Raw genomic sequence first — 24,563 nt, 5'->3', positions numbered from 1 at the left:
AGATGTTGTTTGAAAAAGAATCGTCCCTTTCATTATTTGACAATCTTTTGTGTAGAGAAAAACATGTCTTACGATTTCTTGATAAAGTCATGAAGGAAGCCAATTTCACTTCCTTTTAGAATAACTTTATCAAAGTACGAAAGCATCGAAATCAATATGAAAGATGGAAAGCCGCGCAAAAGCTACAAGAACTCAATCTTCCATGTCAAATAATGGTAGATACAATGGACGGCAATGGAAATGTGGCCTATGGGGCGTTGCCTGAGAGACTCTACGCCATTGAAGAAGGTAAAGTCGCATACGTGGGCGGACAGGGACCAATGAATTCATCAATGAAAGCAGCACGTGACTGGCTAGAGTCATATCGCGAGAAAAACACATTTAGAAGATGGACAATCTAACCCAGCGAGCAAGAACTGTACAGAATGCAAACTTCGTATAATGACATTTTGACATATTTTGGCCCTGAGGTTGAGACTTTTGTTTCTTTATCCCAAAATATTTTTTAAGCGAGTGACAATGCCCTAATGTATGATAATGTACAGATATGGAAAAACATATTTCAAAAGTGAGATTTTTACAAGGATGCGTCGACAAAGGAACTTTGAAGACATATACACATGCATATTTTTCTTGTAACTTACAAAAGCTTAAAAATACAAGACAATGTAGGTTTCTATGCTTTTAGTATATCTAAACGTGGATCATGAATTCAATTGAAATGAATCGACTGTTAGGAGCAACCAAAGTAGAACATGCATATATATTTGAGATCACTGGGGAGTTTTGGTCAAAACAGGCAACCGAGACAATTGAAATCTATCGCAAATACCAGTTTTTGCATGTCAATACTTGGGCATCATATAAGGTTAATGGCAAAAGTTTTAAGTCGTAGGATAGACATGCAGACCTGCCAATTTTAAATCAAAAAGAACCGCTGGTTTTGTTTGTAAACAGTTTAGGTGAAGAAAATGTTGAGATTGTCCCCTCATTTTTCATATGCTTAACGCTCTCTTTAGAAGAATTTATAGGTGATGACTTTTTCTCCTTTGTACCAACGCATGAAAATGTGGAAATTTTCCCTTCATTTTTCAAAGGTCCAAAGTTCTCTTTGGAAGAATTTATAGGTGATGACTTTTTCTCCTTTGTACCAACAACAGGGGTGCATTTGTAGTCGGATGACCCTTTGTAAAACAAATGTGTATCAAAAATTTGTTATTATAAGCAGTCTTTAGAAGAAAAACTAATAAGAATAACACGAAAGACAAGCTCCGAGCAAATGCAATTACGTATGTATCAAACTGTTATGATATTTTGATTGTATAATCATGCCAACTGCATTTTGGTAATTTCATTATATGCAAATAGGACACTTGAAATCAATGACAATTTTTATAAATACAAAAATAAAGCCTACCGGAAAACATATGACTCTCACCAGACATTTTCTTGCCGTTCTTCAGGTTCACAATTTTCTTTTCATTGGAATCACTTTCGACATCATTGTCATGAATCTTGTTCACTTTAGCACTACTCTTATCGCAGGTGTCACGTGCATCGCAGGTGTCGCGTGCATCATCATCTTAATTAGATTAAATGAGTAAGAGAGCAATCAGCATTATATGTACATGGTACTGCATCTTACATAATAATGATCATGTATTTTCATTTTGAATCGCACACTATAATACCATGCAAAAAGTCAATTAGAAAGCTCATCACACCATTAAAAGTAGTACTACATGCAACACATCACTATCTTCATATGTACATCACTATCTTCATCCATGCATCACCACCTTCATAAATACCCACTCCACCTTTATGTATCCCCACCATACCTTCATACATCCCCACCATCATACATTCAAACCTTCATGCATCCACAACTTGATACATCCTTAACTTTATAAATATCCACCCTTATACATACACACCTTCATCCATAAACACCTTCATCCATACACACCTTCATCCTTACACACCTTCATATGTCCACACTTTTAAACATTCCTAATTTTAAGGTTACCGAGTTATAACTGTGATTGATGGATATATGCTACTATGTGCCTAAATTCAACAGTCAAATTCAGACCACTAAGAGTGGTGACTAGTTTATAAAAGTCTGAGAAAATCCTTCTCTGTCCTCATTTAGGACAGTATAACAAAGTTTTCATTTTCAAAACTTGTGCTTTTGACTGATTACTCTGTAAACATTATGAGTTTAAAATTAAGGACTTTGTGATGGGGAAAAAGAGTCTTACTAAAATTGTGAATTTGAGGTCAATGTAAGACAGCATTATATAATGTTTAACAATGAAAAACTTTAAAAGTTCTAAAATCATTGTTTGAATTGGATTTACTTCATTACTGCGTAGATTAGGGCAGCTTCCCAACCTTTTTTCCTCTTTCATGATGTAATCACTTTTCACAGTTTCATTTATAATTTTACATACCGATACCTTCACTATTTATTTTGATATGACTGCTTTCATTTTGTCTAACATCATTATCCTTTCTGTCATAAGGTGTATTTATTAGTGACATTTCAATTGCTTTTTCTATATCTCTTTGGTGCAACTTTTCACGAACGAAAGGCCTTACAATAGAAAAAAAATCTCATGACGTTGTTGTATCACACATTGAAGAAATTAGTGTGTACATTGGATTACACAAGGCAAAACAAAGGCTTATAAAGGATTAGAGATCTACTATAATATCTGTGTAAAACAGCATGATGCCCTTTAGCAAAAATTAAAAATCTATTTTTGGGTCACACCTTCTCTCGCCTTTCTTCTCTTTGTTCATTTCCTTCTTTTTATGCTTCGCCTTCTTTGTTTGTGGTTCAAAATCAACTTCAAAATCATCTGAAACATATCATGAAGTCATAAATACAAAAACTTAGCAATTTAAAACAAGAGAAATCTATAAAACATGCAGGCATGACATTGAAAAGGAAGTAAAGTATGGATCCCCGTACATATTTATTGCATATCTACTAAATTAATAATCTCAACTTTTTTACAATAAAACAATGTAAAATGTTTAATAGTGCACTAGATCAATCATGCAGTCAGTAAATGATTGTGGGGCCTACATTCACATTTGTTGCATCAGTATTTTTTTGAACAGTGTCTATGTAGGTACATGTAAACTGATACAATATAAAATGCACCCTTCTCCTACCTATGTAAACCAGAGTGTATAACCACATACTTTACTGTAAAACAGAGCAATTATAATTTTCATTAATAGCTACGTAGCTATGAGATCACTGTACGTACAATACCTTACCATCACTTTCACAATTGGATCTCATATCAGTATAATTAACATTTTTTCTCCCTTTCCTACAAGAGATGATGGTGAAAAATAAAACATGAGTAAAGCTAAATACTTGTAGATGTAGATCTTCAAGGTTCGAGCAGTCCTGAAAATGACTGTTGGTGTTGTTAATGATTGACATTTTGACATCCTTTGATCATCAGAATCAAGTAACACGTCAACACCAAGAATTCTTTTCAGGACTGCACAAAGCTGGACGATCAACATCTAAAAAATATAACATAATAGGCAATAAAAATTATAAATTTTAATATGAAAATCATCCCTGCTTTATTAATCACTAATATTGTCAACCAACAGTAAAACATGTTTCACCCATACGCCATACCATAGTAGTGATAGTACAAATTGGAATCAAGTGACAAATTTTAGAATTCTTTCCTTTTAGATTTTCGCTTAAAGTTCATCTTTAATGCATATTTACAAAATTAAAAATTATGCTATCAGAGAAAATACTAATGAAGTAAGGATTCAAGTTTAACTTCTCGTGGTTTTAACATGATTTTCATTATGTAGTTGAATAATCTTATAAAGTTTCGCGCCTTGGCGTCATTACACTGGATCATATCATTACACTGGATCATACACTGGAAAAATGCATTTTTGTGTATTTCTTTACTTTTAAACTCATAATAGAGCTTAACAACAGTGATACATTATTAAGAAAGTATTTTTGTCTCGTTGAAACACTGCTTTAAGCTTTTAATTTATTTAAATCAAAGTTTGCTTTTGCAGAAAGACCTTGGCACCTGCAAAAGTAGGTAAGAAATATTTAAGTTTCCGTTGCTAGTAATCGTAAAGAATGTCAATCACAACAAAAATACCACCTTTACAGCTAAAAAATTCACCATACATTGTCAAGATTATTTTTAATAGAAAAATTTAATTTCCTGCGAAAGATGAACGATTGTCTAATATTATCTACAAGTACCGCTCGTATTTAAGCCCTTTTACGTACAATTTCTTTTGTCTTGTCTTTATATAACCAAGGAAAGGAATGGTGCAAGCATGACAGCACAAAAAGGAAAGGTATATTTGTAAATTTTCGTGAGATGAAAAGATTTTTTCTTTTAAAGCATGCAAAATTGTAAGCCTGGAGTAAGAAATTTTATAAATAACATAAATTCAATAAGTTCTCTTTTTGGTCTAGTCCTGTGTTTAAATTAGGCCATCGAAACACCAAAATTTAAACCCAAAATGAAATTTAGAATTTTCTGAATAACTTTTTAAGATCTATCAGAATAATTAACACCAAAAGCCATTACCACTCTTCAGGAAATATTTGGGATGCATTGAAATATCATAAAGACATGGCGTTTTCAACAAAAGATTATGATAATGACAAATATGAAGGAAGCTGCGCCACTGGCAGCCAAGGTGCTTGGTGGTATAATCATTGTTATGATAGCAACCTAAATGGCAAAGATATGTTTTGGAGAGGTCTTGGTAACATGAAAATCAGTGAAATGAAAATCAAACCATGAAGAATTTTCATAAATATTTAAGATTTCATAACAATGATCAATATCAATGACAATACGTCATGTAATATGTCTTAAACATTTACACTTGCTGTTTACTATGAGAAAATGTGCAAAAAATTGTTATAGCTAGAAGTCAAGAAAACTGTAATCATTTCATGAAATAATAAAAAATATTGTTTCAATCAATGATGTTGATGAAATATGAGTTTCTAACATGTTTATCTAAATGAAACTAATGTAATCAAATCATAGTCAAAACGACTGCGGCCTTATGAGTTTGTAATGTGACTGTTTTCGTCTTCGTGGGCATAAAATGATTTTTCACATTACTTATGCTTACACAGTTACACGTTTAAAAGCATTTTATTAGTGTTATTGTGGGCATCAGCCGTCTTGGGTGAGCCCATTGTCGATAAGTCCCTGGAGGTTGGCTGCAATCCAAGAACATAAAACCCCTAAACACAACCACAATCGCAACACCCAAATCGCATTTAATTGCTTTACAAGAGCAATATATGTGGTGCTTTAATACGATCTCAAAGAACAATCTCACGAAAGCTCGATTGACAAAGAGTTGATTGTGTTTGAACGAAGTGGACGCTGAATTCACAAGTCTCTATTTCTATGTATGCTCGCTTGAATGTTCTCTTGGAGTCGAAGTTCTCTGCTGTGAACATTAAAGTATGTCACTAGAGCTTTGGAATTTTATGATTTGTGTTTATCGTACATATCCAAATTAACATATATATTACATTTAAAGTAGTTTATGGCGGTTTTTTGTTGAAATCATTCATACTTAATAACCAAGTATTAACCATTGAAGAATTATTCAGATAGCTGCAACTTTAGATATGTTGTCAACTTGACACTGACAAAATATTAGATTGAAGGCCAAGCCTATTGTAAAAATTCAATGCATTGGAAAACAACATATCAACAGTTTTACCAGGACAAGCAGTTCTTCAATGGTGGGAGAATGTAAGTTATACTCATAATATATCTAAAGTTTGTAAATCCTATAATTATAAATGCTGCAAAATTGGCTACCGACTACTGTTCTTTACAGTCTGCAGAACCAAATGAGTTCGTGTAGCCAGAAAGCAAGCCTTTCTTGGCTTTATCGGTTTTCGGAAAAAGATTTGCCATACTATATTCAAAACATATGCATGTGCTGTCAGCCTGTCAGTGCTGATGCTTGTCCTCCAGATGCGCCTTTGCAACGAGTGCTAAGATGTTAATGACGTAGGTGCAAATGGTCTATAGAAAGAAACAGTAGTCTCACTTTACCGTGTAACTTTGTGCTGTATATTTAATTAAATTACTGGCTGCGACTGGCCATCACAGTGCTCCTATTGGTCAGAAAATGCAAATTACTGGCTGCCACTATGCTTATTACATGCGTAATAAGATATGCGCTACACAAAAATTTCTATAAAGTGGAAGTATTGTTTGTTTCTATACTGCCGTTAGATCAACGCCGACTGTTAAAATAAAGGCATCTGATCGATGAAGTTAAAGATACGTTTGTTGAGTAAATTTTACCTCAGTATGACGGGTGTCTTTAAGTCAAAAAAATGTGATGTAAATAAATAATGAATTATTATTAGTTTAGGGCATGCTCATGTGAGCCGGGCTGGCCGACTTTGCAGGGCCAGTTTATTATTTGATTCACATGACGCGGGCTAGCCCGACTAAGTACAGAAATAATTATTTACGCAGGCAGCATAAAAGTCCAAATCCCTATACTTTATGTTACTTTTATAAGCTGAAAGAAACTCAATGATGTTATGCATTAGTCTATGGTCCACCGAAAGTTGTTCTTTTGCTTGCCTTGTATTTTGCATCGCATTGAATTTTATGAGCATGCGCACTAGTATGATGTTTAATTCGGCATGCCGGTCTAGCCCGCCTTGTGCATTCACATGAACCCATTTATGCCGAGATCCTGCCTCGTTTAAGCGACATCCCGGCAAAACGGGCCAGCCCTTCGCTCATATGAATCAAATTTAAAATTATATGTAAATACTAAAAGAGATGAGATGTTGCTACTGCCGGGCAAGCTCGGTAAAGCGGGCCAGCCCGGCTCATATGAACAGGACTTATATACATACACTTGAAGTTCTAAGCACCCAGCTTATAACTTATGTTTAGATTATGTGTATAACTTACACTTTCCATAATTACAAATTGTTTATCTTTTGCAAATAAGTGGTTCGTTAGCGTTACACGAGTTAATTGTATTCAAGTAAATCTTGAATGTTATGAAGCTTGGTATGTTGGCATGGCTACTAGGGAGTTTTAGCAGGAGTGCGACTACGACTACGAGTACGAAATTTGACCGTGTAAGGGAATGGCACGAGGATGTTTGTTGTCGTTGTCGCTTCGTCAAAATTTTGCTTTAGTTGTAAACAACAGAACGAGCCTTTTTATTGTGTAAAACACCGACGTTTGCGAAGCAGCTACGGCTTTATTTGACAATAATGATATCAAAGAATCGATGATACTGGTTTTGCGAGAATATAGGACTCTTTAGACTGAAAAATCTTCACTATTTTAAGTTTTATGTACGATATATTTACACTATTTTATTGTTTGTGTACCTTTCACTTTGCGTACGAAATACATGAAAGTTTTGCAGGTCATATTTTCCTTTTTAATGTACATCTGCGCTCAAAAAGAGTTCTAAATTAAAGCCTGGATGCTCGAAAATAGTACTGTAAACTAATTTCTTACAGAATGAAGAAATATACCTACTTTCTTTGCTTAAAAAGACATCGTAGTCGCGACTACGAATTTTTTACAAAACATCGTACTCAGATTGATGACGGCTACGTGTTTTTGTTGTCGCAACAATGTTTTTGCGCCAAAATGACGTAAATCGTACTCGTAGTCGTACTCGTAGGCTCTGCTAAAACTCCCTACTATCTAACAGAGAACATGCATGTTAAAGTCTGATTGGATCTAGGTGCTCTTACATATTCAGTCAAAACAAATATATATAATCAAAGTTTTATTTCGACGAAACTTTTGTAATGGTTCAAAACTTATTATTGCAAAACAAACTTGTCCGTCGTGCACTTGTGAAAGTGGTAGCCGGTTTTTCTTACGGCAGACGTCGAATTATTTTAACGTTGCACTTTATTCAAAGAACATACTTGCGTATATACACGAGGTTTTAATACAAGCATATAATATGGGGTGTTAAATTACATGTGAGAGGAGTAGGAAATTTAGATGACGGAATTAAGTGAGAATGGCGGTATATTAAAGAAGGTGAAGGGGGATTGAGTTGCCTTGGGTGTTAAGAGAGGGTTTAAGTTTGGATATAAGAAGGCTTTCATGAATCATAAGGTCATATTTGTCGGAGGAGGAAGAGAGAATTGAGAAATCATTAAAATCGGCGGGGTGAGATGTACTTGCGTATAGCTTGATCGAATTTCTTTATAATTTATTTTGACTGTGGGCGCTGATCCAACCTTGCATCTCTCTATAATTACAGGATTTACAAAATGCGTATATTATAAGTATACTTACACCTTACCACTAATGTATATTGTGCTGTTTCATGGCTTAAGTAAGTATATCATTTTTCAATGCATTTGAATTTTTACAATAGGCAATATAGCTCTTCGATGTCATAATACCTTGTGATTTTCAAGTTAACACCATATATCTACAGTGATTCTTGGATGATTGATTGTTCAGTTGACACCAAGAGCACATTCAAATGAGCATACATGGAAATAGAGATTTCCGAGAGCTCAGGTAGCAAAAACTTTGTTCGAACTTTTCAATGCAAATTAAAGTTTTTTAAACCTACCCGTGACTTGCAAGAGTTAGACACACTCCAAAGTGTTGTATACCAACAAATCGAAAACATTAAACAAGATTCCAAAATCCCAAGAAGCGTGTTTTTAGTATACTAAGGCGGATCTAGTAAGAAGGTCATTTTCACATCATTTAAAATCAAAAACCTTTTCTCATTCAAAGACCCAATCTCTGATTCAATTAAATCTATGGTGATATATGAATTCAATTGCGCGGGATGTAATTCCCGATACATTGGCGAAACTTCGCGCCATTTATCCACCAGAATCAGGGAACATACCACAACAGACAAAAACTCTCATATCTACCGACACCTTCTTAAATCTCACTCATGTAAAACCAAATATTCACCCTCTTGCTTCAAAATCATCGACACTGCCGACACCTCATTCACCCTTAAAATCAAAGAAGCACTCCACATTAACCAAACTAACCCTGACCTCAATGTTCAAGTTCAAGTTTATAATACGCTCGGACGCTCCCAACTAATTTATCTTATTTCCTTTTTATTGTTGTAATTTATGTATCATATTACTTTTATATAAACCTTGTACACTTATTATTTCACTCATACTGAAGATGGCATCATGAGATGTCGAAACATGTCTATTTTCAAAAAACTTGTCGTTTATATTAAATGCGCATGAAGTTATTAACTGAAACATACAACATGTTGATAGAAACTTAAAGAGTTGTAATCTTCGCGTAAAAACTATCTTATCAAGGTCGATAGATGCCGGATATAATCATGCAAAGTGCAATTAGTGAACTGGAACCACAGATACCGTTGTATTATAAGGATATATAGGTCCGTTTATTTTAAATTTTGAGCTCGAAAAGTCCAAATATTCTCATTGTCCAGGCTACTGTTCAAATGATGAATTTCGAATTATCATGCAAAGTATATCGTTTCAAAAGGTTCAATGATTTTGCGCCACTCGTCATTTTTTAACAAACAGTCTTTATATATCAATGTCAACCTTGTTTTTATTGTTAGAGACGCGGACTAATGTTTATAAGTATTTTTTGTTTTTATGTTGTTCAACGGCTTCCATGCACAATCTGTCACATCCATTTGGTATTTCTTAATAGCATAAGCATTTCTTGTTACTATCCATAATTGAACATTTACGACGTTGACAACGGAGTGTCAAACAAAGAATGTTGACTTCCATATATAAAGTTGAATGAGAGCGACAGGAAACAAAGACTTTAAAATTTATTGCACCATGCCCGGTCAAAAGTCAGCTTTTAGAGTACTTTCCACAAACTACATGGATTCTTTAGAAATCAAAACATCTGTCAACGTTACTCTTATTTTTAACTTATTATTGAAGAATGGCGCGCCATGGTTCGTCATCAACTGTTGATGCTTGGTTAATGCTAATGATCAACATACTCAAATTCCTATTCTCAATTGACTGGTAACCTTCTTGATCTTCATTAGCCGACTATTCAGGCTAAAAACTGAAATGGCTTACCGCTATAAGGTTTTCAGAACGTCAGTTAACATCAACAACAACAGTCCTTCTCAGGACTCTTCTAGCTTGGACGATCTACATCCACAAACATGCAACGATACTCTCGGGTTCAAACCATTTAATTTATTACGAATGATGTTTGTTGGATTGCCTTCCATATCACTTTCAAAATTATCAAGAAAAAACGTGTTTTTTATTGTTTTTAAATGCCATGCTGTGTAACATAACCATTGAACATAACTTTAACTTTGTAAACAGCAAGCTCAAATTTTTTTGATGATATGACGTAAAAAGTAATTTCCTCTGACGTATATGGCGCTCCACGCTCCTAAGTCTCCAATCACTTCAACAAGCGCATTTAAATAGCTACGTGTTTCTTCAAAAAGAAAGTAGCTGATGTAAAATTTTCAAACTATGGCGACCTTTGCATACTAACGCAGCTTTGATAGTAATGTTGTCATAAGGTCGAGTTCTCATTTAACGGACATTCTTTCCTAGTATTGACCGAATTAAAAGAGGAAATTCCTCGTCGTTAACCAACCAAAAAAAGGAACTTCTTATTTTTATTGATCTAACTAGTATTGAATGAATCAAAAGAAGCTCTTCTTTTGTGACTTGACACAGCTAAATTACAAAATTATAAGATTGAACTCATTCTCTTCACTCAGAGGTTAATATAGAATAATAAAAATATAGAAACCTTAAGCATATTACTTCTTTGAAAGAGTTATATAGAAAATCTCAAGGGATATTCAAATACCTCGTATTTTATTAAGTTTCCTAGTTATTTCTTTACGTCAACAACATCCAGCATACGTGCTCTTTTACACACGTTTTGCTAGATCCTATTCAAATGATGAAATTAGAATCGTCAAAGGATACTGCTAAAAGCTTTTTAATTGCACCAATTTTTAATAAACAGTCTTTATATCAATGCAAGCCTTGTTTTGGATGTCGCTCCCTTATAGGGTGACGTCATGAAGAGCATTTAATTGGAAATTTTTTAAGATCTCGGTTCTTTTTTTAGCAAAAAACAACACTCAGTGTAAAGCCTTGTGCTTTGATTATAACTCTTTCTTATTTTTAAATTATTTTCTTAAAAATCTATAACATCGCAAGCAAGCTATCAATGAAGTACAACTTATTTAACAGCTTGTTACCACAATACCACAATAAGTCTTTATTCATTAATTTTATGTTAATTAGCTAGTGTTGTTGTTTTATGATAAATAAAGACCTCAGACATTTTAAATGAACGACGAGTTTTTTTAACGTAAACATGTTTCGGCATGCTTATGCCATCTTCAGTACATCGAATGAAGGTGATTAACTATTTACAGGATATATATATATGTATGTGATTATCGTTAAGTGTATTAAATTACAAAATTAGTGTTAGATATTATATTACAGGTTAAATATAGTATTGATGTGATATATTTGTTTGTTGAGGTCTGGTTTGAGTTTTTTGATGTATAGCGCTTCTTTCAGTTTAAGAGAAAAAGAGAGAGTTGGCGATTGTCTAAGATGCGAAAACATGAATGGTTGTATTTTGATTTGCAATGTGGTGAAGTGTGAAGGTGTTTAAAAAATATGTGAGTTTTGTCGGAATGTGTGTGTTCTTTGATGCGTGTGGAGAGATGGCAGTTGTCTCACCAACGTAACGGGAATTACATCCCGCACATGGTCATAAACCACGCAAGATTTTTAGTAGAGATGGAATACTGTTTTAAAACTAAAAGATTTTTTTATTTTGTAGGATGAAGACAGTGATTTTTTAAATTAACATAGAAGCGTTTTGTTAACTTCCGTAGTTTTTGTTGAAATTGGTGTGAGTATGAGCCAATGTAAGGAAGTTTGAAATAGTATGTGTTTGGTTTGTTTTGGTTAGGTTCATCTAGGTAGCATTGATACGATTGTATTTTGTCGTTGAATGTTGGATATTTTGTCTATGAAATGGACAGGAAAAATTGCGTTTTAAAGTTTCGATTAGTGTGTTTATGTGTCATTTTCGCAGCCGTTTGTTGTATTGTTGATTCTGTGGATGCGTTCAAGGAGAGTTTTATAAGTCCTGTTTTATAATTACGTGAATAAAACTAAAAAAGTTCATTAGAGTCCAGTGTAGGATTTTCTTGTGAAAGACGGAAGTTATGCATTTGTCTGAAGTTGTGTCTTTATTGATAAGTATCTAGGAAGGCAATTTATTGTCGTGTTCTTTTCTACTGTAAAGGTAATGTTTGTGTGTTGTAAGGTTTAAATAATTAAAGACAATGGGCGTCGTTTTTTCGTTGTCAAATATACAAAAATATCATCTACGTAACGTCTGTAAAAGTACGTTTGATCCGTCATAGTTATTAACCAATTCTTTTCATGATAGCCCATGAAGAGATTATGGCAAATACTAGTGCCAGTGGAGAACCCATTGCCACCCCGTCAGTCTGATCATAAAAGTGTTCGTTAAAGAGAAAGTGGGTTTGTGATGTAGCGATGTTGAACAATTGTTTTAAGTCATATCTGTTGATGTGGAAGTTGGGTTTGTTGTGTAAATAATAAGTCGAGTGCATTGTCTATTGTTTCAGTTAGTGGAATGTTAGTAAGGCTCTTGACATCAAAGGAAACGATATATTTGCTGTTGATGTCTTGGTTGTTTAGTTCGTCGACAAGGTGAAAGAGTCTTTAGTGGTGTAATCGTTGGGAACTAAAGGGCTAGTAACGAGCATAAGTATTTCGATAGTTTGTAGTTGTAGAGTTTATGGATGAGACTATTGGTCTTGAGTGGAGGTGGTGTGCTTTGTGGTCTGCATGTTTATGGGTTTAGGAGCCATAGAACCTTTGGATTGTGAGCCTGAAGGGAAAGATCTTGGAATAGATTGTTGTTGTCACGTAGAGCCCTGTTTTGAAGGTTTCCTAAAGAGGCGCTGTAGTTTAGCTTCTCGAGAGAGTGTTGGGGTCACTGTCTGGCCAATTTTGACTTAAATTACTGGGGTTTTAATACTAGATAAGGACCCTGAGGTTTGAAACAAGATGGGACTCCAAGTTTGAATTGCTGAATGAGGACCCACTCTCGAGCTGAAACTGCAGCGCTAGGAGCTCAAAAGGCAGAATGTTGACAAAGCGGCACATTCGAATCAACAGCTCAGCTCTTCAACTGAACTATGACCTCCTAACTCCATGGCCAGACCTAACAGATTACTATGCCTGGTTAACATTACCACTAAGCTCTTTCGCCCCATCATTCCAGCTCATGAACATCGGCAATATCATTTGCTTGATGTCAAACTGCCCTGGCATTCCATAAACAGTATGGTATATAAATAAAACTTTGCGCAACAACCCCATCGGCTGATATGACAAACTATTGTTCAGCATCGCCCATCTAAACCCACCCGGCAAGCTGCTATGACGAACGACTGAAATTGACAATAATTCTCCACGGCACCATTTTGCCAATCTCTTCGTGACTTATCGTAATTGATTAAACAACATGGTCAATCAGCTACTTGCGTGTAAACCTGGCCTGGTGACCACGACTTGCGACAATATTGCGCTTTCTAGTCGCTAAAGAGAAGCTTTCGAATTTCAAATGCGGCAATGAACGGTTGCACGCCGCATCCCTGAACGGAGACTTACAAAACTTTCTTCATGATTACATCACAGAATCGGCTGTGGCTGCGGCTGAACGTGAATCACACAATCGGGCTTTGAAAACGATTCGCGTTCATGATCATCGATTGTACACGCATGCATCGGTGAACTAACTCAAACAAACCAGGCATACTGACTCTTACATTGTCGCTCGCACGCCTTTCGGCAAAAGAAAACACGGAGATGGCTGGGCACGAAAACCCGACTTAAAAATCAATTTTGTTCTCGTCCTGCAAATAAAAGATCTGTTTTTAAAAACAGTATTCCATCTTCTACTAAAATCTTTGCGTGTTTATGTTTCATGTGCGAGATGTAATTCCCGTGCGTGGTGGTACAACTCATCTCACCGTACACATTCCGACAAACTCACATGGCTGCAAACGCCTTCTTTCACCACATTGCAAAATCAGCTACAACCATTCATGTTTTCATCTTAACACCACGCTCTCTTTCTAACAAACTGAAACTTCACATCAAGCACAAACCGAACCTCAACAAGCTCTCTTAACTCTTGTCATCTAACATAATACGCAATTCAATGCATACTGATGTCACGCCTCTTGCCTATCCTGTAATATTAATCACCTCGTCGTCTTACTGGTAAGCATGCCGATATGTTTACGTTAAAGCTCGTCATTTCATTTTAAAATGTCAGAAATCATCTATCGTCTTTTGAAATTATGGAAATAAGGGCCATTTATTTAAGAGAAATGCTTGTAATGCAATCTTCTAAACTACCGATTTTAAGTTTTTGAGTCAATTTTTCTAAACTTCTTCTAAGTTGAGTAAATTCGACTTTAAAATTAAAACAATGTCCAGTTTGTGGCTATGTGTACAAACTGTTCAACATATTTAAACTATTTAAATTAGTTCAATTATATGCTGAAACAAATTAGTCTGTATAAATATGCAAAGCTTCTTTATCCTCTCAATTTATTTATGCTGGACACACACATATATATAAAGAGCCTCGATCTTCATCTCAACCTGAAGTGATTACTTGTAAGACATTTGAGACGAGACAAGATGGTGAGATTTATTAATTGCATTGGTGGCAATTAGCTGCATTGTTGTTAATATTCAAGGGTAAGCTATGGTTTAGTGTAAAGTACTAAGAACTTGGAAATGTTTAATGCGCTTTGTTGAACGCCAAAAAGACTGTGTTAGAAACGCTTCTATGGCGTATTTCTTTTTAAATATTAATAACCTTTAGTACAAGTTGTCGAGTTGTAGTTAATATTCAATGCTCAGAAAGTATACAAACATGATTAACTAAGGATTTCTCAAATCAGCTCAAAGCCAAAGTTTTCTTGTTTAAATTTGTGTATGGGAGAATAAGACATATGCATTACACATTTTTAGTAAGTTGTTAGCTATGTCATGTATGTACTTGATATAAGTCTGCCTCGATTCCTTGTTTACAGTGTGAAATATTTCATCTGAAAACCTTTCCATGACTCACTTTAATGTTCTTACTTTTGCAGAGTGAGATTAACAAATGAAAAGGAAGATTATTTAAAAGATTTCTACTCAACATTCAGCCATGACATGAAACGCACCATAAAATCCGGTCAAAACAATGCAACTTTGAAAACACAAATTGCAATAATAGACGGACAAATAAAAACGCTTCAAACATATCAGGATCTTCAAACCATAACAAACATCTACAAACATTTAAGTTAACGCTAACAAAATTAATAGGACAAACACAAACTTATAAATTGGTAAAATTACAACAAAAATCAAGAAAGTTGAATTGAAAATGGTTGATCTTTCGTCACAAAATGAAAAAACTTGAAGCACAAATGGCAATATCAAACGGAGTTAAAAGTCTTGAAAACAATTGAAAACACTTTACATGGAAAATGAAGAACTTACAAATAACTCGAAAAGAGGTAAGAATGATTTTCAAATTAGAAAAGACATTAGATTCGAGTAAGGAGTAATATTTATTCAGTAATAACATTTTCTTTCATTTAATTTCTTTGTGTTAGTTAATGTTTTTATATCCATCAGAAAAAGACTGCGCACATCTTTACAGACAAGGTGTAAAACACGATGGAATATACTTAGTTGATCCTGATGGCAAAGGATACTTTGAGGTCTTCTGTGACATGACGTCATCGGGTGGTGGTTGGACTGTAATTCAAAGACATATAAAAATGGAAATACAGACTTTATCTGGGTTGGGCGGATATAAACGTGGCTTTGGTAATCTTAAATCGGAATTCTGGCTTGGATTGGACAAGATACATCGACTAACATCTGCAAAGAAAAACAAACTTCGAATTGATCTAGTAAACACATCAGGCACTAAAAAATACGCTGAATATGAAGATTTTGTCGTAAAGGATGAAAATTCTAAGTATAAATTAAGTATTGGAAAATACACAGGTAAGAAAATATTGAAGAAAATGAGTGTATGTGATAGCAAATTGCGTTGACAGATTGTACCTTAGGACCAGTTCATATGAGACGGGCCAGTTTGCTTATGCCAGGCTAGGTAGCTTTGCCGAGATCTCGCCTCGTATATTATTTACAATTTTTTGAAATTGGTTTCATATGAAAAGAGCAGGGCAGATCCAGCTTGGCGAGATGCGCTTGATGGAAGCGAGGTTCTAACAGGCTCATACTGCATCAATTGGGCCAGCCCGGCTAAGCAGGGCTGGAAGAAATGAACTGCATGCTCTTGTCTTATTTGGTTATTTAAATATGGCAAAACTTTAAAAACAACAATGTGCAATTGAAAATAAGTTTGAAAATTTCATGTTATACCACTACAATAGTCGGCGGAACTCACTGGTAGCAATCAGATTGTGAAATGTATGTGTCTAAACACAATATTTGTTGGCAGAAATTAAATACAACATTTCAGCCTGAAAGCCCGCCCTAAGGGTAAAGAAATGTATCGTCTGAAATCAACCCAAGAAAGACAATATACAATGCATTATACTTTACATTTAGACAATGTAAATGCATTCGTAAGATCGCTTTAAAGAGCAGGATATTCAGTAACTTTAAGACAAATAGTATTCCTCAGAAAGATAATAATTATCTGAATATTATCTATTAGCAAAGCTCGGCTTTAGCCCGTCTAAAACGTTACATTTTACATGTCAAACGCATTAAAAACAAAAGAAAATGCGATAAAATTAATCATCTATGTTTGTTTTGAATGCATTCGGCTCATGTAAATGCGACATTTGAAACAGGTCTAAGCACTTTAGCTTGCCTTTGCTCTTGTTTTCCTATGTGTAATCTGGAAAAACTATAACGCAAAAAAGAGCGGTTTATTTGTAATTTTTAATGATATGAAAAGATGTTTTCTTGCAAAGCATGCAAAAATGTAAGCCTGCAGCAAGAAATTTATAAAATAAGAAAAGTATAATTCGTCCTCTGTTTGGTCGATGCGTGTGCTTGAATCAGGCAATATAAAGACGGAAATTTAAATTGCTGTGCGTTAATTTTAAACATGTCTGAGTATGAAGATCATTTATTGTTACTTCATATAACAACTTCTTTTGAAGTGTTGAATCGCCATATCTAAAGACTTGGGAATGTTCTTTCGTAAAAATGCTGTGTAAATAACTCACAATGCTTTTCTTAACTCTGTTTTTATTCCTGTGTGTTTGAATCAAGCCAACCACAAAAAAAAACTGTTTAGCAAATCCTTTTAATATAATATAAATGCATCATTAAATGCATGGAATGTTGCGTATAAAGCTTATTGTGAATAATGACAGAATGATATGAACAATGTCTTGTACGTTTTTAAAATACAAATAACCAGAAAACTATAGAACCATTTCTACTTTGCAGGAACTGCTGGGGATAAATTATCCTATCACAATAACATGAAGTTTTCAACCAAAGATTCAGATAATGATAATGATGGAAGAAATTGCGCTACTTCCTTCAAAGGAGCTTGGTGGTATAATGGTTGTTATCAATCCAACCTAAATGGTAAAAATCTTGCTTATCAAGGTTTTATTAACGTGAAAACCAGTGAAATGAAAATTAAACCATGAAGAGTTTTCATAAATATTTATAATTTCATGACAATGATCAATATATCTCTCAACACGTCATGCAAATATATTTTTGTTTATAAGCAAATATGCAAAAAAAATTGTGTTAATTTCATGAAGTAATAAAAAATATTGTTTCAATCAATGAAATGGAGAAAATGTGAGTTTTTAACATGTTTATCTAAATGAAGCTGATATCGTCAAATCATACTCAAAATAACTGCATCTTTTTGAGTTTTACCATGTTGTTAGCTGCCTTTTTTAAAGAGATATTTTTTAAAATTATTATATTTTATTCTTCATGGCATGATATGGTTTCTCACATTTAATAAGACTTGCACGTTCATATAGCACGTTGTGTTTTTTCAAAATAAACAAATTATAAAACGTTGATATCTGCTTCCACATTCAAAGAATCCATTAATCCATATTTACTTCTTCCTTCCATTCATTCCATGATCTACCATTTCTCTTCTTCATTAAATGTTTCATCTTCTCTTCCTGCATCTTCCTCCTTCTTCTCTTCATCTCACAACCTTTTCTCTTATCCACTGCTTCTTCTCTTCTAAAATCTCCTACCTTACCAACCTTCTTCTCTTTCATCTCACCACCTTACTCCTCCTTCTCTTTACAAAATCTCCTGCCTTACTTAACCTTCTTCTCTTTACTAAATCTCCTGCCTTACTTAACCTTCTTCTCTTTACAAAATCTCCTGCCTTACTTAACCTCCTTCTCTTTACTAAATCTCCTGCCTTACTTAACCTCCTTCTCTTTACAAAATCTCATGCAGCCTTGCCTTCTTCTCTTCCTAAATCTCCTGCCTTTACTTAACCTTCATCTCTTTACAAAAGATCTCCTGCCTTATAACCTCCTTCTCTTTACTAAATCTCCTGCCTTCTTCTTCACTGTTTCTTCACCACTGTTTCTTCTCCTTAACCTTCTTCCTCTTCCTTCTTTCATCTCTTCCTTCTTCCCTGCCTTCTCTTTCATCCACCTTCTCTTCACTAAATCTCCACCTTACCAACCTTCTTCTCTTTCATCTCCTGCCCCTTCTTCTTTAAATCTCCTGCCACCTTCTTCTCTTTACTAAATCCTCTACCCTTCCAACATCCTTCTCTTTCTAAATCTCCTAACCTTATAACCTTCTTCTCTTTACTAAATCTCCTAGCTGCCAACCTCCTTCTCTTTAAAACCTGCCTTACTTAACCTCCTTCTCTTTCGTCCTCCTGCCTTGTAACCTTCTTCTTTACAAAGATCTCATAACTTAACCTCCTTCTCTTTCTTCAATCATACTTGTCCTTGAAATTCTCTTCACTAAGTCCTCCTACCTTTTACTTAATATTCTTCTCTTCCTTCCCCTTCCACCCTTCTTCCTTCCTTCTCTTCCCTCTTTAATCTCCTGTTCTTCTTCTAAATCTCCTGCCCTTCCTTCTCTTTCAAACCCCACCAACCTCCTTCTCTTCCTAAATCTCCTGCCTTATAACCTCCTTCTCTTTACTAAATCTCCTGCCTTACTTAACCTTCTTCTCTTTACAAAATCTCCTGCCTTACTTAACCTCCTTCTCTTTACAAAATCTCCTGCCTTACTTAACCTTCTTCTCTTTACAAAATCTCCTGCCTTACTCAACCTTCTCTCTACAAAACCTCCTGCCTTACTCAACCTTCTTCTCTTTGTTAAACTTTCTACTCCACTAAATTTTATACTTTACAAAACCTCCTTCTTTACTAAGTATCAATTTTACTATATTTCCGGTAAGTGTTACTCTGTTTGACCTTCAAATCTTACCATGTAGTTATTACCATGTAGTTTCACCTTCTTGATTGAAAACTGTTCTAATTATCTAATTTTCAAGAGATAATGACTTACCTATCTATCTTTAAGCTCAATGCAGCCAAGTTTCTTAATATCTGAAGACCTGTTAAAAAAACTAGATGTTTCCTCAAGTACTCCAAAGAAGCTGATACTAAAACGTTAGACTCGATAGCATCTAACATTGCTGATTATTATAGGCAAACCTTCATGCTACAAATTTATTTAAAAAATGATCGCTTTAAAATATATAAGAATTGGGCTTACCTCTTAATGATGGTCCATTATATTTATATAGGAGATAAAAGAATGGAATATGCCTTATTTTTCTTAGTATAACTTACAACTTAGGGCATGTTAGCTACGCATGAAAAATGAGCATGACAATTAAGGCTTCCTTTGTGCAAAAGGGAAAACGATTTTTCTTGTTGAATCAAAACATTATACAAGTGTTTCTCAAAATACATGGAAAATTCGATGCTTCTTTAAAGAACTAAAAAAACGTTCTTACTGCTATTGAAAACATCATGAAAAATAGCAAAAATATACCAAATAATGTGGAAAAGATTATTTAAAGGCATTTGACTTCACTGCAGCCTTTAAAGTAAAAAATATTGGAACAAATTTTTTTCTTTGACAATAAGCCAGATAGGGTACAGATACGACTGCTTAGACCATCTATGGCTAATGGAAAGTAGCTCCAGTCAACAAAAAAGTTACATTAATTATATAAAATTCATAAAGTAATCTTTAATGTATAAAAGATGCTGTTTTTTTCTCATTTTGTGTAAAAATATTACGTTAGTCACTAATCATAAAACTTTATTGATACTACTCTCATTCAGTTGTGCTATTTCAATCCTTTTGTTTAGAAATAAGACTACAGTGTTTCTGAAATTATATATTTAACCATTAAAAGATTTAATTAATAACTGCAGAGGGATGTATAACAAATGCAAATCCCTTTTCTCGCCTATCTCTTAAAGATGTTAGATAATTTAAACTAGGCTCGTAAATTAGAGTAGAATATGATTAACGGAACAATATGATCAAAATAATTTGTAGATATTAAAAGACTAACTTCATCAATTACTTTGAGCAGAATAGCAATGTTCAGAAAAGCAGTTTTTGTTCAAAACTCTTTTATTTGAAATGTTGAGTCTATAGTAAAATTTTCTACTAGCAATTGTTGATGTATAACTGCCACTTGTTAATTAATATTTTTTGACAATATCTTTTCCATTCTTGCCCTGACTTGCTGTCTGCATGTCTGTGAAAAACTGCACAACAGTTTTATTTGGAAATACTTACATTATAGGTTGTTTTCATGTGACTTCATGGCCGCCATGTTGGTTGTCAAACACAAAAGAATATTACATTCATGCAATTGTGGTCACTAGCCATTGTGGGCGAGCTACATTGTTCGACAATTCCCTAGAGGTTGGTTTAACCCGAAAATTTTTAACTATATAGTCTATACAAATAGCAAGGTTGCCATAGCGATGGTTTTTGGTATTCAACTTTATTAAAAATTCATATATTTTGCTCGGTAATTTCATGGTAGCTTTGCTTCCATGCACATCGATTTACTTCAAGCTAACTGAGTTTTCCTCTATCGTATAGTCGTCCAGATTTGACAGTGAAATCAAAGGCTAACAGAGAAAGATACTGATTGAAATGTGAGGCAATCTAAACTCTTCACCGTATGATGAGGAAGATAAACTCTAGAGTTTAAAGTTGCTTGAGTATCATTTTCTGTATGTACGACGTTTCGAATACGTAGCTGTTTCTATGAGGTAAAAAATTGGCTTTTTGTAGTGATCAGGAGGGCAGAAGTCTGCATGACATTGAGTCAGTAGTCATGAGGCTGAATGTAGCTAACGAGCAGTTTGACAAGATTGTGGAGCTTGTGAAATTTTTTGTCCTGGAACTCGGGAATATGATCATACATCTAACGTGAGTGATAAATGAGTGTTTACTAATTACAGGTTTTATGCATGATCTTTAAAAAAAACAATCATTATGATTTTACGTACGTGATGTATCCAAATACTTCCCATCAATTGCAAGCGTAAAGAGCTGTTTCTAAATAATTATAGCCAGCGAATTCTTGAAGTTATGCTAAATACATCTTGCAAACTACTGAAAGGAAACCAACTCAATCAGTAAATTTGCTTTGGCGAGCCATTTAAGAACATGTCTATTTGGGAATATGTCCATTTGCTCATAACTAAAATATAAAGCATGTCTTGGAGCCTAACTCACTCATTAAGTCGTGGTATAATTGATAATCTTGTCTGGCTTGAATAAGTAAGATATAAAGCATGTGTTGAAGCCTAACTCACTCATTAAATCGTGATATGCAAGATAATCTTGTCTGGCTTGAATACGTAAGCCCTCCTATCCCAATATGTAATTAAAGCTTCAACTAAATATGTAAATTTTCATCGTGAATTTACACATTACATGTTTGTAGAAGGACCATGCACTCCCATGTTTTTATGTTTGCTATTTCTGGCTGAATTCCCAACTTCTGTAAGCACACCTAAGAATGCTACTTTGCTTTTTTGAATTTGATACCATTGTCAGAACCAATGTTTAATCAGGTACGTTGGAAACTTCAAAATGAAATGTTGCTGACAACCACACGTCTGCACCTATCAAAACAAAACAAAAGATTCTACAATGCTGTTTACTCTGTTTCAGTTTTTTTATAAGTAAAAATGAAAGACTAAATTGTTATTTTTATTATTAAAACCTTTTTCTGCAGTTGTTTAGTTAAGTAGGATCTAGATAGATTTTGCATAAATGCTATACCCCATTAAGTCACTTAAGTGATATCTACTCTTTCCTTGCGCAATTTCCAAGATTTTTCAAGTTTTGGAATCCTTTTTTTGAATTTGGGTTTTATCCTCGTTTGGTGTCGATTCTACTTCCTCTCTTCAGCTTCTCCTTCTTTTTATTTATGTCAAAGCTAAAACAAATCCACTTGACCTTATGAGCAGTATATTTAGCTTATTTAAACTATATTACAGCATTTAGTTTTTGTTCAGTTTGAAGACCATGAAATAGATTTAAAAGAACTTCGAGAATTTCTGTTTCGACAATGCAAAACTTCCATGAAATTAGTATCATCACAATACTACATAATGATCATTAATTTGTCGAAAATGAAATCAATACGAAACAGTGGTCAGTGGTCATATTAAACTTCAGATCTTAAGCTTTCTTTATTATTTTATTCAAATTATTGATCAATTGAAGGCTGCTTAAAAGCACTGTTTATGGCAAAGGAATAAAGAATTATACTTCTTAATAATTGAGAAAGGAATTATATGCTTCTGAAGTTTGCAATACTTGACTTCAGTCTATGGGGGCTCCTTTATTGTTTCATTATCTCTGCTGTTTTGTTCAAAACTTGTTTAAAATATTATGCCTATATTTTTGAAAAACACTCTTATTATACCTTTTCCAAAAAAATAATACACCCCAAATTTTTAACTTAGACCTGTATGTAAACAAGCTCAAACCGACATCTTTGCAGCAGCAAAAATATTTAAGCCATGGTAGAATGATAAAGCAATCACACATCTATTATTTTGGATCTTGATAATTGATCATACAAGGTCATGAAACTATAAGAAAAAGTAATTTAGTTGCTTTGAAAATGCGCTTGCCTTTCTTAGTGATATATTGCTTCAGCTGTTGTTTGTTCTGTGCACTTTCACCTACGTCTTACTTTGAAATTGACGTTTTTTTTAAAAGAACTTATCATTAAACTTGTGTATTAAAATAACATTTATAATAAAAATAGCACTTTCTTGTACCCCAAAAGCTTTAATTTGCATTCACTTGACAATAAAAATACTTTTCGGGCATTATTGCAAATATTATGGCTGTAGATATCGTAATTAAAAACCCATTATGGCAGGACTTTAGCGAAAATTGATTTTAGCTCACAAAACAAAACAGGACGTCTTTAACAGTTACTTTATTTATAAATGATTTTGCAAAGTTTTTACGTTTTTAATTAATACAGACCTGGTGGTTTTAGCAATCAATTATTAACCACGATATGTGAAATGAAGACATATTTGAGTACTTAATGATTAATAACTTAGTAGTTTTAACTTAATAAGTTGTCTATCACATAGGATATAATTTGTGTGAACAATGTTTTAAGATAATGTTCACCAATACATCAATTTATCAATTATCATGAAGAAAGAAGTATTTCTATAAGCTTAAGCCTCCTGGATTTAAAGAAAAATCAGCTCTTATGGCCTTACAGCTAGATTGCCTAAAATATCCCAAAGTGCTTTATTATGTAATCTAAGAATAGTTTACATGCAGCTGTGCATGTACAAAATATAATTTATTCTTCATGATGGTGGCTGTACAAATGTTCTCAATTTTCCTGTTTGTTGTTTTTCGTTATTATGAAAATGACAACCTTGCCATTTTGATTTCTTACTAAAGTAGCACACTAGTGTACATTTTAATCTCAAAGAAACAATTGTACATGTCATATTTAACGCTTGACTGATATTCTAGCAATGCAGTAACAGAAACATTGTGGTTAGAATGACTATAAACAAGGCTATGGTAATCTTAGTTCTGAATTCTTGCTTGGATTGTATGAAATACGCTAACATCAGCAAGGTAAAATAAACTTTGCGGTGACCTGGGAGACTGGTCAGAAAACAAAAAACATGTTGAACATAATAACTGTTACATGTTTGTAAATGTAGATCGTCCAGGTTGGCATAGTCCTGAGAAGGACTGCTTTTCTTGTTGTTGACTGACGTTTCGACAAACTTAGCGGTAGACATCTTCAGAGTTCAATGAGGAGTAAACGTCAGGTTAGCCGTATTTTTTAGCTGGTTCTTACCTCATTCTATTGTGTGTACAGGAAAAGTGTGGTTGTCAATTGTGTATT

At 34.0% G+C, this 24,563-nt stretch overlaps 2 protein-coding genes and 1 long non-coding RNA gene across 5 annotated transcripts in view; 2 read left to right on the top strand and 1 right to left on the bottom strand.

Annotated features, from left to right (window-relative positions):
* LOC124454910 (thyroxine 5-deiodinase-like) overlaps positions 1-748 on the top strand; it is a 1,359-nt gene extending 611 nt beyond the window's left edge. Inside the window, 1 exon segment of the mRNA XM_047005663.1 lies at positions 120-748. Within this exon segment, the coding sequence (XP_046861619.1) occupies positions 120-401 (282 nt within the window). The 3' untranslated portion in view covers positions 402-748.
* LOC124454686 lies at positions 616-10,467 on the bottom strand. Of its 3 annotated transcripts, XM_047005465.1 has the most exons (7): positions 10,139-10,467; positions 8,650-8,762; positions 3,295-3,350; positions 2,780-2,867; positions 2,457-2,599; positions 1,418-1,582; positions 616-1,184 (listed from the first exon to the last, which is right to left on the bottom strand). In XM_047005465.1, exons 3-7 carry the CDS (start codon positions 3,317-3,319, stop codon positions 925-927), a joined length of 681 nt encoding a protein of 226 aa, XP_046861421.1. In that variant the 5' UTR covers positions 3,320-3,350; positions 8,650-8,762; positions 10,139-10,467; the 3' UTR covers positions 616-924. The 3 variants fall into 3 exon arrangements, with proteins under 3 accessions (XP_046861421.1, XP_046861419.1, XP_046861420.1); XM_047005463.1 differs by lacking the exons at positions 8,650-8,762; positions 10,139-10,467 and having other exon boundaries at positions 3,295-3,548; XM_047005464.1 differs by lacking the exons at positions 8,650-8,762; positions 10,139-10,467 and having other exon boundaries at positions 2,463-2,599; positions 3,295-3,548.
* Positions 3,777-20,295, top strand: LOC124454688. The gene is made up of 3 exons (XR_006951569.1): positions 3,777-3,860; positions 10,739-10,748; positions 20,284-20,295. It is a non-coding gene; the product is annotated as an uncharacterized LOC124454688 (long non-coding RNA).
* Positions 20,296-24,563: the final 4,268 nt, after the last annotated feature.

Source organism: Xenia sp. Carnegie-2017, unplaced genomic scaffold (genome assembly GCF_021976095.1).
Source record: "Xenia sp. Carnegie-2017 unplaced genomic scaffold, XeniaSp_v1 HiC_scaffold_3, whole genome shotgun sequence".
In the NCBI taxonomy this organism is placed as follows: Eukaryota; Metazoa; Cnidaria; class Anthozoa; order Malacalcyonacea; family Xeniidae; genus Xenia; species Xenia sp. Carnegie-2017.
The sequence above is the reverse complement of the archived record's forward strand: the minus strand, read 5'-3'. Positions and strand labels throughout refer to the sequence as shown.

Bases quoted from the DNA above. Each gene is read 5' to 3' on its own strand.
- LOC124454686 (XM_047005463.1), bottom strand. From the start codon at position 3,466: ATGTCAATCATTAACAACACCAACAGTCATTTTCAGGACTGCTCGAAC. The intron at 2,600-2,779 runs GTGTGACCCAAA...TTCTATTGTAAG, and splicing joins GAGAAGAAAGGCGAGAGAAG to GCCTTTCGTTCGTGAAAAGT. The intron at 1,583-2,456 runs GTATGTAAAATT...AATCTAATTAAG, and splicing joins AATAAATAGTGAAGGTATCG to ATGATGATGCACGCGACACC.